General features: G+C 46.1%; 1 protein-coding gene across 2 annotated transcripts in view; it reads left to right on the top strand.

The window, feature by feature from the left end:
* Window positions 1-16,741, top strand: part of LOC138740936 (RAS guanyl-releasing protein 2-like) — a 59,783-nt gene that overhangs the window by 15,645 nt on the left and 27,397 nt on the right. For both annotated transcript variants that reach the window (XM_069894301.1, XM_069894302.1), the window contains exon 2: window positions 16,009-16,198. In XM_069894301.1, coding sequence (XP_069750402.1) covers window positions 16,108-16,198 — 91 coding nt within the window. In that variant the 5' untranslated portion in view covers window positions 16,009-16,107. The remainder of the gene's footprint in view (window positions 1-16,008; window positions 16,199-16,741) is intronic.

The following is a 16,741-nucleotide window of genomic DNA, read 5'->3' on the forward strand; positions in this document are numbered from 1 at the left end:
AGAAATAAGCCATTCAGGCTGCCCCATGATCATGAGCTGATCCGTTTTCCCCACTCAGCCCCACCGCCCGCCCTCCTCCCTAGCTAATCAAGAACTTGTTGATCTCTGCCTTAAATGCACCCAATGACCCATCCTCCACAACCACCTGTGGCAACAAATTCCACAGATTCATCGCCCTCTGGCCGAAGAAATTCTCTGTTCTCAGCGGACGCCCTTCAATCCTGACATTGTGCCCTCTTGTCCTGGACTCTGCTACCGTGAGGAACAACCTTTCTACATTGACTCTGTCTGTGCCTTCCAACATTCAAAATGTTTCAATGAGACCCTCCCCCCCCCCTCTACTAAATCCCAACAAGTTCAGGCCAAGATCCGTCACATGCTCCTCATAGTTGAGATCGGAGATGAGCTGGGAGAAGATGTGGCAAAGGCAGGAATAGAAACATTGTCAGGGCATCTGGACAGGTACTTGAATTAGCAGGACATGGAGGGAGATGGAATTAATCCATGAATGTTGGATAGGTATGTTCAGCACAGACACAGTAGGGCAAAGGGCCTATTTCTTTGCTGTACAGTTGTACATGACACAGATTTTCAATTGGGATTTCAATGACACAGATTTAATGAATATCACTTCAAATAAAGCACTAACATATTTTTAATTAACTTTTTCTTAATATTACCCTATTTTCTTAATGAATCTGTAGGGTCTGCTGAGACCTCGCAAGGAGAACTGTGTACAGTTTTGGGAAAAGACGTGCTGGCATTGGAGAGAGTTCAGAGAAAATTTAATAGAATGATACTAGGAATGAAAGGGTTAGTATATGAGGAATGACTGTTGGCCCTTGGACTGGACTCAATGGAGTACAGAGGGATGAGGGGAACCTCATAGAGGCATTTCAAATGCTGAAAGGCCTGGACAGAGTAGATGTTTCCTATGGTCGGAGAGTCTAGGACAAAGGGGCACAAATTCAGGATAAGAGGGGATGCAGAGAAATTTCTTTAGTCAGAGGGTCATGAGTCTGTGGAACTTGTTGCCACAGGCGGATGTGGAAATGAGGTCGTTGGGTGTGATTAAGGCAGAGATTGATGGGGATTGAATTAGTCAGGGCATCAAGGGTTATGGGGAGAAAGCTGGGGAGAGGGGCTGAGTGGGAGGATGGATCAGCTCATGACTAGAATGTGGGGGGAAGACTTGATCGGCTGACTTCTGCTCCTACATCTTGTGATCCAGTCGAACAATACCCAGTGAATTTAAAAGGAGGTCAGGGAACAAAGCTTAGAGTTCAAACGGCACATGGGAATGAGCCTGAGGCCAAAAGGAGGTTATGAATCGAGGGAAAAAATTGTGATCCAAGTTTGTACCATCGTGATTCCCCAAAAACACTTTCAGCCAGCTCGGTCTTTTTCCCCCTGAGTGTAGGAGACTGTGGGGGGGGGGGGGGGGGGCTATTAGATGTGCATAAAATCATGGGGGTGGTGAATCTGTGGAATTTGTTGCCACGGGCAATGGTGGAGGCCAGGTCATTGGGAGTATTTAAGGCAGAGATTGACAGGTTCTTGATTAACCAGGGCATCAAAGGTTATGGGGGGAAATGGCTGAGTGGGAGAATGGATCAGTGGTGAGGCTCTGTTAAATCATTAGAAAGAGGTGACATGGCATCAGAAGATGTTGAGTCATTGTGGGTTGAGATAAGAAATATCAGGCATAAAAAGACACTGTTGGCAGTTCAGTGCAGATCTCCAAACAGGAGCCGGGATGTCAACAGCACGTTACAAAAGCAAATTGAAAATGCTTGTCAAAAGGGCAATGTTATGGCAGTCGTGGCAGGGTTTTAACATGAAAACCAGGTTGTGACTGGATCTCGAGAGAGAGAGAAATTGGAGAATGGCTCCGAGATGGTTTTTTAGGGCTCCTTGTTGATGAGACCAGGAGGGGAGTGGCTGCATTGGACTGGGTGTTGTGTGATGCACCAGAGGTGATTAGAGAGCTCAGAGTAAAGGAACCATCAGGGGATGGTGATCACGGTGCAACTGAGTCCCGTTTGGGATTCAACAAGGAGAGACTAAAGTCAGATGTGCCGGCTGTTCCAGTGGAGTGAAGGGAATTCCAGTGACATGGGAGAGGAACTGGACAGCGTCGACTGGAAGGGGGCACAAGTCAGGAAGACGGCAGAGCAGCAACTGATGGAGTTTCTGCAAGAAACTGGGAAGATGCAGGATAAATACAGACCGAAAAGGAGGATATGTTCCAACAGGAAAATGGAAACAATAGAGGGGGCAGGTGAGGAAGCAAAAATCAATGAGAGCATCAAGGACTGGGAAGGTTGTAAAAATCTGCAGACGGCAACTACAAAACTCAAAAGGAGGGAAAAGATTAAATTAGGCTGGCAAATAATATCAAAGAGGAGATTAAAGGGGTGAGGATAGATAATGTACCTCTGAAAAATTATGCTGGATAAATAATACTGGGAAGACAAGGGGTGGCAGAGGAACTAAATGAGGATTTGACATCAGTCTTCACTGTGGAAGCCATTAGCAGAGAGCTGGATGTCTAAGAGGATCAGGGAAGGGAACTGAGTGCTGTTACTATTCCAAGGAAGGTGTTCAGAAAGGTCTAAGAGTGGTCTCAGAATAGTCTCAGAGTAGGGTAAGAGAGATTGAATCAAGAGGTCATGAGTGAAGGGGAAAAAGTTTAGAAGTAACACGAGGGGGAACTTTTTCACTCAGAGTGGTGGCTGTGTGGAATGATCTTCTGGGAGAAGTAGTGGCAGAAGGGTCCATTTGTGTTGGAATCACGTTGCTCTCCATTGCAGGCAAAATCTTCGCTAGGATTCTACTAAATAGAATAATACCTAGTGTTGCCGAGAATATTCTCCCAGAATCACAGTGCGGCTTTCGCGCAAAGAGAGGAACTACTGACATGGTCTTTGCCCTCAGACAGCTCCAAGAAAAGTGCAGAGAACAAAACAAAGGACTCTACATCACCTTTGTTGACCTCACCAAAGCCTTCGACACCGTGAGCAGGAAAGGGCTTTGGCAAATACTAGAGCGCATCGGATGTTCCCCAAAGTTCCTCAACATGATTATCCAACTGCACGAAAACCAACAAGGTTGGGTCAGATACAGCAATGAGCTCTCTGAACCCTTCTCCATTAACAATGGCGTGAAGCAAGGCTGTGTTCTCGCACCAATCCTCTTTTCAATCTTCTTCAGCATGATGCTGAACCAAGCCATGAAAGACCCCAACAATGAAGACGCTGTTTACATCCGGTACCGCACGGATGGCAGTCTCTTCAATCTGAGGTGCCTGCAAGCTCACACCAAGACACAAGAGAAACTTGTCCGTGAACTACTCTTTGCAGACGATGCCGCTTTAGTTGCCCATTCAGAGCCAGCTCTTCAGCGCTTGATGTCCTGCTTTGCGGAAACTGCCAAAATGTTTGGCCTGGAAGTCAGCCTGAAGAAAACTGAGATCCTCCATCAGCCAGCTCCCCACCATGACTACCAGCCCCCCCACATCTCCATCGGGCACACAAAACTCAAAACGGTCAACCAGTTTACCTATCTCGGCTGCATCATTTCATCAGATGCAAGGATCGACAATGAGATAGACAACAGACTCGCCAAGGCAAATAGTGCCTTTGGAAGACTACACAAAAGAGTCTGGAAAAACAACCAACTGAAAAACCTCACAAAGATAAGTGTATTCAGAGCCGTTGTCATACCCACACTCCTGTTTGGCTCCGAATCATGGGTCCTCTACCGGCATCACCTACGGCTCCTAGAACGCTTCCACCAGCGTTGTCTCCGCTCCATCCTCAACATCCATTGGAGCGCTTTCATCCCTAACGTCGAAGTACTCGAGATGGCAGAGGCCGACAGCATCGAGTCCACGCTGCTGAAGATCCAGCTGCGCTGGATGGGTCATATCTCCAGAATGGAGGACCATCGCCTTCCCAAGATTGTGTTATATGGCGAGCTCTCCACTGGCCACCGTGACAGAGGTGCACCAAAGAAAAGGTACAAGGACTGCCTAAAGAAATCTCTTGGTGCCTGCCACATTGACCACCACCAGTGGGCTGATATCGCCTCAAACCGTGCATCTTGGCGCCTCACAGTTTGGCGGGCAGCAACCTCCTTTGAAGAAGACCACAGAGCCCACCTCACTGACAAAAGGCAAAGAAGGAAAAACCCAACACCCAACCCCAACCAACCAATTTTCCCCTGCAGCCGCTGCAACCGTGTCTGCCTGTCCCGCATCGGACTTGTCAGCCACAAACGAGCCTGCAGCTGACGTGGACTTTTACCCCCTCCATAAATCTTCTTCCATGAAGCCAAGCCAAAGAGACAGGTATATGGATGGGAGGGGAATGTAGGGTTATGGGTAGGGTGCAGGTAGGTGGGACAAGAGGAGGGTACTTGGTTCAGTGCAGATTAGAAGGCCGAGATGGCCTGTTTTCATGCTATGATTGTGAAGTGGTTATATGGTTAAATAGACTCTCGGACCAGATGAATTGCATCTTCAGGTTCTGAAAGAGATTATGGAGCCATAGGGAATGATCTTTCAGGATTCAATAGATTCTGGCCTGGTCCCAGAGGATGGGAAAATCGCAAATGTAGCTCCTCTATTTAAAAACGAATGGAGACAGCAGAAAGGATAGTCCGGTTACCCCAGGGGTTCTCAACCTTTCTCTTTTTTAACTAATCCCTGTACCATTGGTGATCTGCGATGAGTAAGTGATTGCTTAAAGTAGGGTGTGTGTGGGAAGGGAAGGTTGAGAATCGCTGCTCTCGACACAGAAAAATCGTCATTGGCCCATTTCCTGTGGAGTTATGAAACGGTCCACATAATGAGTCAATGAGGGATAATTGAAACATTTTTCTTTCCGCCTTCATCCCACCTTAAGCAACCCTTTATTCATCACAGAGCACCGATGGCACAGGGATTACTTAAAGTGGGATGTGAGTGGAAAGAAAAGGATTAGCCTGATGTCAATTGTTGGGAATATGTTGGAGTCGATTTTCAAGGAGAAGATTGCAGAGTACTTGACAAGTTAGGCCAAAGCCAGCAAGGTTTCTATTTCTAGTGGAAGTATTTGAGCAATTGACAAGCAGGGTGGACAAAGGAGACGTGGTGGATGCATTGTATTTGGGTTTTATAATAAAAGGCATTTATCGGAGTGTTGCACATGAGGATACTGTAGAAGATGAGAGCCCAGGGTATAACAGGAAACATGCCAGTGTGGATAGAGCATTGGCTGATTGTCTAGAATGTGGAGAGTCAGAATGCAGAGCTCATATTCTGGTTGGTTGCCAGTTGCTCCACAGGGGCTAGTGTTATGTTTCCTTCTCTTCATGAACACAAAAATGTGCGAGGACCTCAGCAGGTCTCCCAGCATCTGTAGTGGGGGTAGGATTATAAAACCAACATTTTGGGGAGACCTCCCCATCTCCCAGCGTTTCGGGATGAGCCCTTCGTTTTGGTCAGAGAAGATACAAGGCAGGTGCCTGGGAAAGGGGGAGCCCAGGCCAACCAACAAAGGCAATAATTGGATGTGGATTGGAGGACAGGAGAGGAAGGTTGGGAATTGGTAGGAAGAGGGGGTGACTCTGTGAATGTGGAGGGAAGAGACAGAGAGAAAAGGAGAGAGAAATGGAAGGAAACATCAGGGCAGCAAAAGAGAGGCGGGATTTGCAAATTAAAACCTGAGAAGCCGATGTTATTGCCATCTGGTTGGAGGCCGACTGGACGAAAGATGGGGTGTTCCTTCAATGTGCAGGCAGTCTCAGTCTGGCCATGCATGTGACCACGGACAGACACGTCAGCAAGGGAATGGAACGGGGAATTGAAATGGGTGGACACTGGAAGATCCACGCTATCCCAGTGGACAGAAGGAAGGTACTTCCAGCCTGTGGCCAGTCTCTCCAATGTGGTGGGAGCACTGGATGCAGTAGGTGACTCTCGCCAATTCACGAGTGAATTGTTGCTTCAATTGGAAGGACTGTTTGGAGAATGAGAGGTGGGGGGATATCTCATTGAAACATTTTGAATGCTGAAAGGCATTGACAAAGTAGATGGAGAAAGGTTGCTTCCCATGGTGGGAGAGTCCTGGACAAGAGGGCACAATTTCAGGATTGAAGGGCATCTGCTTAGAACAGAGACACAGAAGAATTTCTGCAGCTAGAGGGCAGTAAATCTGTGGAATTTGTTGCTGCAGGTGGTTGTGGAGACCGGGTCATTGGGTGTATTTAAGGCAGAGATTGAAGAGTTCTTGATTGGCCACGGGATCAAAGGTTATGAGGAGAAGGCCAGGCAGTGGGGAAACTGATCAGCTCGTGATTAAATAGTGGGGCAGACTCGATGGGCTGAATGGCCTATTTCCGTTCCCATGTCTTTCGGAGTGACAGATGCAACAGGTCCTTCAGCTCAATGAGCCTGTGCCAATCACCAACACCTTCTACAGGAACTCAATATCAATTCCACCTTTTTCTTCTCTTCTGACACACTTGAGGCACTTCAAATAACCAATTAACCAATGAAATGGCTGACGTTTGGGAAACCAGTGAACGGAAGAAATCCATACAATGACAGGGAGAGCATGTAAGCTGCACATAGGCTGCACTGGAAGTCGGGATCTAATCCCGGCCTCTGTGTTGTGGCAAAGCCTCCTCCAGCTGCCCCACAACAGTCAGTTTGGCTCCACTACATTGTGCCCATGTGAGCTCTCTGCCATTCTCGACTGGGCACTCCACCTGCAGCCTCGTTCCGCCAACCAGCTCTTTCTGTCTGACATTGAGTTGTTATTCATTCATGTACATTCAGGTTCCTCTTGAAGGTCACATAGAACATCCCTTCTCCACACCTTGCCAGCAACACATGGCAGATTCCAACCATATGAGACGTAAACAGGTCATTTTTCAATGTCACTTTTAATTCTCTTCCCTTCGTTGTACAGTTGTGACCTGAGGAAACACCTCACTCTATCCCTTCGGTCCAGTCCTGAACGACCTTCATAACAAGGGCTCCAGGGATAAGAACCAAAAAAAACTTGTTGAGGAACTTGCTCTTCTCCTGTGGACCCAAATGGCCAGTCAACCATGAGGGAGGTTAAATGAGAAGTTTGCAGATGCCAAAGAACTGGGATAACGTGCAAAATAAAGTGGTGGAGGAACTCAACAGGTCACACAGGATCTAGGGAATGCAGCAGCTTGAACCCTTCAGCAAGGAGAAGTTAGGCTCAGGCCTGAAACGTTGCTGCCCCTATCGGTTTCCATGGAAGGTCCGTGATCTGCAGATTTACTCCGGCACTTTTTGTTGATCTTCAAAGGAATCTATTCTAGTTACTCTTTTGCCTTTTCTACATTTGTAGAATCACTTGGGATTCCCCTTCACATCTGCCAGACCGTCCATTTCTGCCCTTCCTCTCCCTTTGAAGTGAACTCCAGCCACAATCCTGCCAAACAATTCCTGAATGTCACTGTCTACCCTGTGAGGGCCTCCTTTCCTTCATCAGGTCCTCATTACCAGGGTTTTAATATTTAACTAACGAATGGACAGGTAAGATCTCACACTCACACTCACAGACTCACTCTCTCACACACACACACACACACACACACACACACACACACACACACACACACACACACACACACACACACACACACACACACACACACACACACTCTCACACACACACACTCTCACACACACACACTCTCACACACACACACTCTCACACACACACTCTCACACACACACACACACACACACAGAGCACAACCCAGTCAAATCAGGCTTATTATGACTGATACCAGTAATTGTATTGACTCACTCTCACCTACAGTACAACCCTCTCACATCATGCTTTACACGACCGATAACATTAACTGTTCACACTCACTTACACACACAATAAAACGGCCAATACCAGTAGCTGTGTTCACTCACACTCACACACAGTTCAACCCAGTCAAATTGAGATTAACATGACCGACACAGGTAACTGTGTTCACTCACACACACAAACAGTACGACACAGTCAAATTGAGCATAACACGGCTGAAACAGGTAACTGTGTCCACTCACACACACACAGCGCAACCCAGAAACATCAGGATTAAAATGGCCAATAGCAGTAACTGTGTTCACTCACACACACACTCACACACACACACACACACACACACACACACACACACACATTCTTCAGTGTTTAAAGATTAGTTGGATTTACTGTCATCCATTTGGATGGAACTGTTGAAGGGAATGACTGGGCTTCCAAAACCCATCTGACAGAGGTTGTGGAGGAGAGTTGTTGATGAGCTGGGATTCCAGGGTGCAAGGCTGCTGACAGGTTCTGATCACAGTTAAGTAGGACACAGTTCCCAAGTGATCCGTGTGAGTGAAGATTCAGATAAATCAGGCTTTCTTCAACAGAAGGGAACTCTCCATTTGAGGAGTCAGCTAATCAGTCTTCTCAGCCCTTCATCTCGATGCAGGGGAACCACTGTGGGCTTCCAGCATCGCGAAGGAGTATTTCCACATCTCTAAGTGGTATGCAATGAACCCTCCTGTCGTGTGTGTGTGTTTGTCTGTATATTTATGTGTCTTGTGCAGGCATATGTGTATCTGTCCGTGTGTATTTATTTGTGACTTATGAGGCAAGGTTAGCATAGCTGGGACCAGGATGAGAGGAGATTTAATAGAGGTCTACAAGGTTCTGAGAGGCATAGATAGGGTGGACGGCCAGTGCCTGTTTCCCAGGGCGGGATCAGCAAACCCCAAAGGACGTCTGTACAAAATGAAGGGTGGGAAGTTTAAGGGAGATGTCAGGGGTAAGTTTTTTTTTTACACAGAGTTGTGGGGGTCTGGAATGCCTTGCCGGGGGTGGTGGTGGAGGCTGGAATATTGGAGGCATTTAAGAGACTCTTGGACAGGGACATGGATGAAAGGAAAATAGAGGATTATGGGGTAGGGAGGGGTTAGTACTTTTGTTAGGATTATATAGGTTGGCACAACATGGAGGGCTGAAGGGCCTGTACACTGTGCTGGAATGTTCTATGTGTGCAAGTTTGTATTTGAGTGTGAGTGTTGCGGTGTGTGTGTGTCTATATTATGTTATATAAAAGGCAGAGCAGTGGTTGATGGGATTTAATCGAGGTAAGTGCGAGGTGATGGCCTTTTAGATGTCAGACATTAACTGAACAGTGAATCGCAGAGTGTAACACGAAAGTCCGTAGACGCTGTGATTGCAGTAAAAACACATCAAGGTGCTGGAGGAACCCAGCCGGTCTTGCAGTTCTGTGCCTAAGGCCTTCTTTAAGGAATAAGCAGAAAACAGGAATTTTCAGAATAGAGTCAGTGCTGGTTGTGGAATGGGTCGAGACCAACAAAAGGTGTTAATTGGATATGATAAGGGGAGAGGTGAGCATAGATTTTGTTCGTGTGAAGGGAGACAGAGGGTAAAAGGAAGAGACACAGAGCTGGGGGAAGGTGACGGGGGAAGAAGTGTGGAGGTGGGGGTTAAACGAAAGCCAGAGGAATCAATGTTAATGCCATCCGGTTGGAGGGAACCCAGATGGAAGATGAGGTGTTCCCATATAATTATAGCCCAGAAACAGGCCAACTTGGCCCTTGTAGTCCATGCCGACACTTTCTTCCACCTAACTCCACTGACCTACACTCAACTTGTAACCATCCATTCTTTTCCTATCCATATACATATTTAGCTTCTTCTTAAATGCTAATGTGTTGTTCCTCCAATTTGTGGTGGTCTCAGTCTGGCAGCGCACAAGACCACAGAGAGACATGTGAGTGAGGGAATGGGGCAGGGAATTGAAATGGGCGACCATTGGGAGATCTGCGCTCTTGTGGCGGGCAGAGCCGAGGTGCTCGACAAAGCGATCTCCCAGTCGGTGTTCAGTCTCTCTGGTGCTGAGAAGACCACAACGGGAGCACCGGATGCAGTCGATGATCCCTTCAGGTCCACCATTGAAATGTTGCTTCATTTGGAAGGACTGTTTGAGGCCTCGAATGGTGGTGAGGGAGGAGGTGAGGGCGCAAGTGGAGCATCATTTGTTTCAGACATGATAGAAGGGGGAGGAGTGGCATTGCTAGGCAGGGAAAATATTACAGCTGTGCAGTCAAGACAGCCAGGAAGACATGTGGATGGAGTTGAGGATTGGGAAAGGTATGATCACACTCATGGGGTTGTATTATAGATCGCCCAATAGTCAGCGAGAATTGGAGGAGCAAATCTGTAGGGAGGTAGTGGATCGATTTAGGAAGCAGAAAGTTGCAGTGGGAGTTTTTAACTTTCCAAATATTGACTGGGACTCCCATTCCTTGGAGTGAAGAAGAATGAGGGGAGATGATAGTGATTTACAAAATTATGAAGGGAATAGACAGAGTAAATGTGAGTAAACTCTTCACTTGGATTGGGGAGATAAATATGAGAGGCCATGATTTTAGGGTGAAAGGGAAAAAGTTTAGGGGGAACATTAGGGGGAACTCAGAGAGTGGTGGGAGTGTGGAATGTGGAATCTGCCATAGTAAATATGGGCTCACTCTTAAGCTCTTAAGTTTTAAGAATAAATTGGATAGATACATGGATGGGCGAGGTCAGGAGGGTTATGGAATGATTGCAGGTCAATGGGACTAGAGGAATGATATTTCAACACAGACTAGAAGGGCTGAATGGCCTGTTTTCAGTGCTGTAGTTTTCTATGTTTCTAAATCCGGATCACCAAGCCATTCAATGAGATCACGGCTGATCTGACGAGAGGCTCATCTCCATCGACCTGCCTTTTCCCCATATCCCATAATTCCCCCATGATGTAAAAATCTCTCCAACCTGGTCTTCAATCTATTTTCTGAGGTCATCTCCACTGCTTCAATGGGTAGCGAATTCCACAGATTCTCCCCACTCTGAGAGAAGCAGTTCCTCCTCATCTCTGTCCTAAATCTACTCCCCTGGATCTTGAGGCTATGTCCCCTCGTTCTGGTCTCCCCCACTCATGGGAGCAATTTACCAACATCTATCTTATCTAAGCCTTTCAGAATTTTATGTTGGTATGAGATCCCCTCTCATTCTTCTAAATCCCAGCGATTATGGTCCCAGACGACTCAATCTCTCGTCATAGGCCAACTCCCTCATCCCTGGAATCAGCCTGGTGAACCTCCTCTGCACAAAGCCAGTCCATATTTCCTCAAGTAAGGAGACCAGAAGTGAGCTCTGTGGCACATTAGTGGGAAGATTGTAGAAAGCGTAGAGGATTGGGATATGGAGTGCATGTGAAGATAGATCTCAGTAACACCATCAGAAACCAGGAAAACTCAGTCACAGACTCGAAAGCTGTACAGCACAGAACCAAGTCTTCAAGCAATCAAGTTAACCACCTGAGCTCGTCCCATTGGCTTGAGTTTGGTCTATCTTCCTCTGTCTAAACCTTTCTGCTTCACATCATTAACCATCTTTACACCTTCCTCTGACAGCTCATGTCCACACACATGGACTACTCTCCATGGAGAGAATTGCCCAAAGTCTCCAAATCCACAAACCTAGGTCTCAGTGCAGCATTAAGATCTTTAATATACATTATTAAAACACCCTGTTATCCAAAAAAATTCAAGGAAAATAAATAAATATTTAAATCAAATAAGAATAAAATAGGTTAAAAATACGTTTGTTTAAAATTGTGAAAGTAAATGTTCCCTGAAATGACACATAGACCTGTGGTGAATATGGGAGCAAATATCCAGCCAGCGAGGCCTTGGTTGGGCTTTCTTGTAGCAACTGTTTGGATAAAGTCGCGTGAAACAGCGATGGCCTCACCCAGGATGAAGAGTGGGTCAATGCCGCTCGCCGTTGGGGCGACTCTTAAAGTATCTCCTTATCCTTTCTCAGTCGCCCCAGTCAGAGGCTTCATCTGTAAACTTGGGGGGGGGGGTTAATTATCTGTTGTTGGTCTTTTGGGCAGCTCCGTGGAGGGGGACGAACCTGCAGATGCAGCGATGGTTAAATATTTTCAAGGAACGTGACTGAAAATCAAGAAAAAAACATTAAGGTTTCTATATTTATGCAGGTTAAGTTTGTTCAGTGTAAGGACAGTCTAGTATTTTTGTCTTTTAAACTGTTTATTCCTGATGGACATTTGAAGAGTCTCAAGCAACCGGAAAATACACTTATCTGGCATCTACCAATCCTCAGATGTGCTGGATACCAGGGGTTTTACTGTAGTAAGATGACTGGGTGGGAGGGGGGGGGGGTTTAAAAGCTAAAGAGCAGTGTCCCAGTGTGTTAACTTTAACTGAAACAGAATGGACTGAATCCTTGTGATGGTCTCACTGTTCCGCTCACAGTAACATAATGAAGTTCCTGTTGGCCTGATGCTGAAGAACCCTGTTTTGTCTGGTTGTTCTTATACCAGCAGATGATAGTAACTTGAACTTGATCATCCAATTTCTGCCCATACGTTGCTTTGTATGTTGCCACACGTGAAACACGACAGGTAGGTGATGACAGCGATTGTCGACAGTCAAGGAAAGAAGTCCCTGAAATTCTCCTTTTAGCAAGAATTTGGCTCCAATAGGGTGTGAAAAAGGTTTTTGTGGGTAAGTTACGGATAAAATACCAGAGGCACAAAGGTTTTTTCTGGTGAAATGTCTTAGCAAAGCAACTGCTCTACAAAAGTTCAAGGAGGGATTTGATTAAGTTTATTTTAAGTATAAAAAAAATCTGTGCCAGTGAATTTAGTTGGGCAGTTAATGAAAAACGTTAAATTAACTTCAAACCTGAATATGTGAGGTTACCAAGAAATCTCTGCCAACTCTAACCCGAGAAATGCAAGGCAGCAGGTGCACAGAAACATTACTAAATGTTAAATTTCATTTACTGCCGTTCAAACTTGTGTTGCCCAATTTACAACCAATTAACCTACAACCTACGTTTTGAAGGGTGGGAGGAAATTGCAGCCACAGGGAAAACCCACGCAGGCACGGGAGAACATACAAACTCCTTACAGACAGCACGGGACTGGAACCCCAGTCCAGTCCTGATCACTGGTGCTGTAAAGGCGTAGTGCTAACTGCTACACTAACCATTATATTGATAGAGATTATAGTTGTCAGTGGCGGGAAGGGGAGTCAAGGCAGTGGGATTGGTTTGGAATTGGTACAAGGGTAAGGCAGCAAGATTTCCTTGGATTGCTGTAATAGTGCCCATGTGGATATCCTTGGGTCACTCGATGCGGTCAGTTCAAGCTGACAGGAATGGGACGAAACTGCAAGTTCTCAAGTTCACAGCTCACCCAATATCCTGCACATCCACCTTTGGTCATTTCCCGCCAGCTTCCCAGCCCAACTTACCCACCATCCAATCTGCCTTACTGAGCTAGCCCCATTGGTCCAGATTCCTCTGAACTGTTACAGGTCTACAGGTAAACCCCACTTTATGAAGACTCGCTTTACGCAAGTTCGCCTTTACCTCTGTTCCTATCTGAAAGAAATTTGAATGGGTTTTCGCTTCCATAGTCGAGAATGGGTCTTCGCTTCACACCATTTTGACTCACGAAAGGTTTCATAGGAATGCTCTAGTTTCGTAAAGCAGCATGTACTTTAAATCCACTCCCACGGGCAGCTTGTTCCACATGCTCACCTCACTCTGTGCAAAGAATGTGCCTCACAGGTTTGCTTTTAAATCTTTTCTCACTCACGTCAAATCTGTACCCTCTAGTTTCTATATATCTTGGGGAAAAGACGATGATTATTTACCTTATCTGGGCCCCTCATGATTTTATAAACCTTTATAAGGTTTCCCTGCAGCCTCCAATTCTCCCAGTCCCTCCTGCCTCTCCTTAGAATTCAAGCCCCCCCCCCCCAAGTCCTGCTAACGTTCTTGCATTAGAGGTGAGAGGGGAAAGTTTAAAGGGAATGTGCAATGAGGGATTTTGTTGCTACACACATATAAAAGTCAACCCCCTATTTTTGATCCCATCCGGATTTCCTGATGTACGGATTTTCCATGGCCCAGGCTGCCCGCCCACCGGAGCTCCCATCACCCCAATCGTGCACTTACCACCAGGTCGAGGCAGCCTGCTCACCTATCCACTCTTGATGCCTCAAGCAACACAGATACTTACTGTGGTCAAAAGTAGAATGCATCATGGTCCCCCCAACTAAATTTTGCCCTTAAAAATCAGTCCCCAAAATTCATATATACATCCGTATGGGCTCAGGCCCGGAGCATCGGTAATGTATCTTTACCTCCTCTGGATGGTGCGAGACCGGCTGAGTTCCTCCAGTGTTGTCACGACAATCACAACATCTACAGATGTTCGTAGGGGCCTGGATTAGCTGGGGAAGGGGTAGCAATGTTCAGGAGGCTTTGAGACAAACGCAGGGAAATGGAAAGATGTGTGCGTGCAGACAGGTGGGAGAGGTTCCATTGACATCATGGTTGGCACTGATGTGTTGGACAGCCCCATCCAACCTTTCTCTCCCCACCCACCATCTCCTCGTGTTTGCCTCAGTCCTCCCTTTGACGATACACCAGCTTCTCTGCACCTTCTGCCCTGATGCAGGGTCTCGACCCAAATCCTTCGCCATCCTTGTTCTGTCATTTATGCAGCTTGACCCATCGAAGCCTCTCCCTCTGGGCTTCTGCATCCCATTTACCCCTCCCCTCACTTTTATTTGGAATATTTTATTTACAAAGAAAAGAAACCACCATGGTTACAAAAAATATATCTAAATTTAAACGTGGTTACAGAAATATAAACTAAAAAGAGTCAACCAAAAAAAAACTCAAACCCCCCAAACCTAGAACGACTCCCTTCCTCTATGCTACCTCTCAACCCTCTACCCACCGATAAAGGAAGGAGAAAAAGATCACCAAACGCCATTCATTTAGTATGTGATAAGGAGACCCAGCGACATTTCAAAACCCTATCCTTAAATTTTCAAATTAAAATATGGGCTCCAAATCCTTTTAAATGCATAATATTTATCCCTCAGATTGTAAGTTATCTTCTCCAATGGAATATACGATCCTAATTCCAAATGCCGTCTTTGTAAGTTAAGATCCTTTTGATCTTTCCATGAACTAGCTGCACATTTCCTCACCACTGCTAAAGCTAATCTCAAAAATGCCATTTGAAATTTATCTAATTCATGGAACAGACCAAATTCACGAATATTGCCAATTTTAAAAAAAGGCATTTAAGAAAATTTTATTTTTGAAACATTTTGTAAACAGTCTCTTACCCTTTACCAAAAATCCCTAACTTTATCACAAGTCCACACTGAATGTATAAACGGACCTTTCTGATCATTAACAACGAAAACTCAGATCTTAAACACTCAGATTATATCTTTTCAAACATTCTGGAGTCAGATATAATTGATGTATAAAATTATAGATTACAAGTCTATATCTAACATTAACTTTTTTTGTCATATTGTCCCTACAAATATTTTTCCAATGTTCATTGTCAAAATTAACTCCCAAATCCTTCTCCCATTTAAGTCGTGATTTAGGTAACTCAATTTAGGGCATTTTCTGCTGCAGTAATTACCACCCCTCCACTCACTTCATGCAACGGAATGGATCCAAGTTTCAATCATTTTGCCACCTCCACCCTCAAGGACCCCCTCTTCACACAACCATCAGGAAGACAAAGACGAGCACCCAGCGGCACAAGGACAGCATCTTCCCCTCTGGCATCAGATTCCTGAAGGGGTCACGACCCCCGGACACGGCCTTTCTGTGGACTATTTTTATTTATTATTTTGTAAGGTAGTTTTTCACGAGTTGTTGCTGCAAAACAACAAATTTGGTGGCTTGTTTGCGACAATCATCAGAGCAGTGGGATGAGTGGCCCTGAACCTTGTTTCCAGTCTGACATTGGAATCGTGGAGAAGCAAGGACGATCATGTGAACACAGCAGGAGATTTGGATTTTCTTTTGCTTTTTGTTTAAATTAAAAGGACATTTCTTTTTTTTGAAGAACATTGAGACCTGAAATAAGACGTTTGATTCTGGTCCCAGCCTCCACCTGAATATGCACTGGAACCCCTGGCTTCTCACACAGGGATAAACAGCCAAAATGTCCAGGGAAGAGGAGGCACCAGTGTTCCTGAAGACTGTAAAATCCGCCACCATTGATGAGGTGATTGAGGGCTGCATCAGAGAGTTTGGTAAGCCAGGGCTTCGCATTTTGGGTTCAAAGCTTGCTCTGGTCCCACTTCTGCTCACCTTCTCCGAGCTTTTGGTCACCTGCCTTGTACTCAAACAAGGCTGGGGGGGGGGTGGGGGGGGGGGTGGAATAACTGTAGTCCGAAGTTGCTGGGACGAGAAGTGAAAATGAGGTGGTTCAGTCGAGATGGCTGCAGCAAGCGAGGGGAAGTGATGGGGAGGAACACTGAGGCAATGTGAGGGTGTGGGCTGAGAGTGGTGTGGGTGGGGGGTGATGGTGGTATGGGTGGGGGTGACTGGTGTGGGTAGTGGGTGATGGTGGTGTGGGTGGGGGTGACGGTGCTGTAGGTTGGGGTGGCGGGGGGTGGGGCGATGATGGTTCTGTAGGTTGGGGTGGTGGGTGACAGTGGTGTGGATGGGGGTGTGATCATAGAGATGTAGTGAGGCAGTGAAACAGTGATGTCGGGGCAGTTGCTACTCACAACAGCCACCGATTACATGTGGCACCTTGTTAAAGATCTTTTGAAAATCCAAATAACCCAACA

This window comes from Narcine bancroftii, chromosome 8 (genome assembly GCF_036971445.1).
Source record: "Narcine bancroftii isolate sNarBan1 chromosome 8, sNarBan1.hap1, whole genome shotgun sequence".
Lineage (NCBI taxonomy): Eukaryota > Metazoa > Chordata > Chondrichthyes > Torpediniformes > Narcinidae > Narcine > Narcine bancroftii.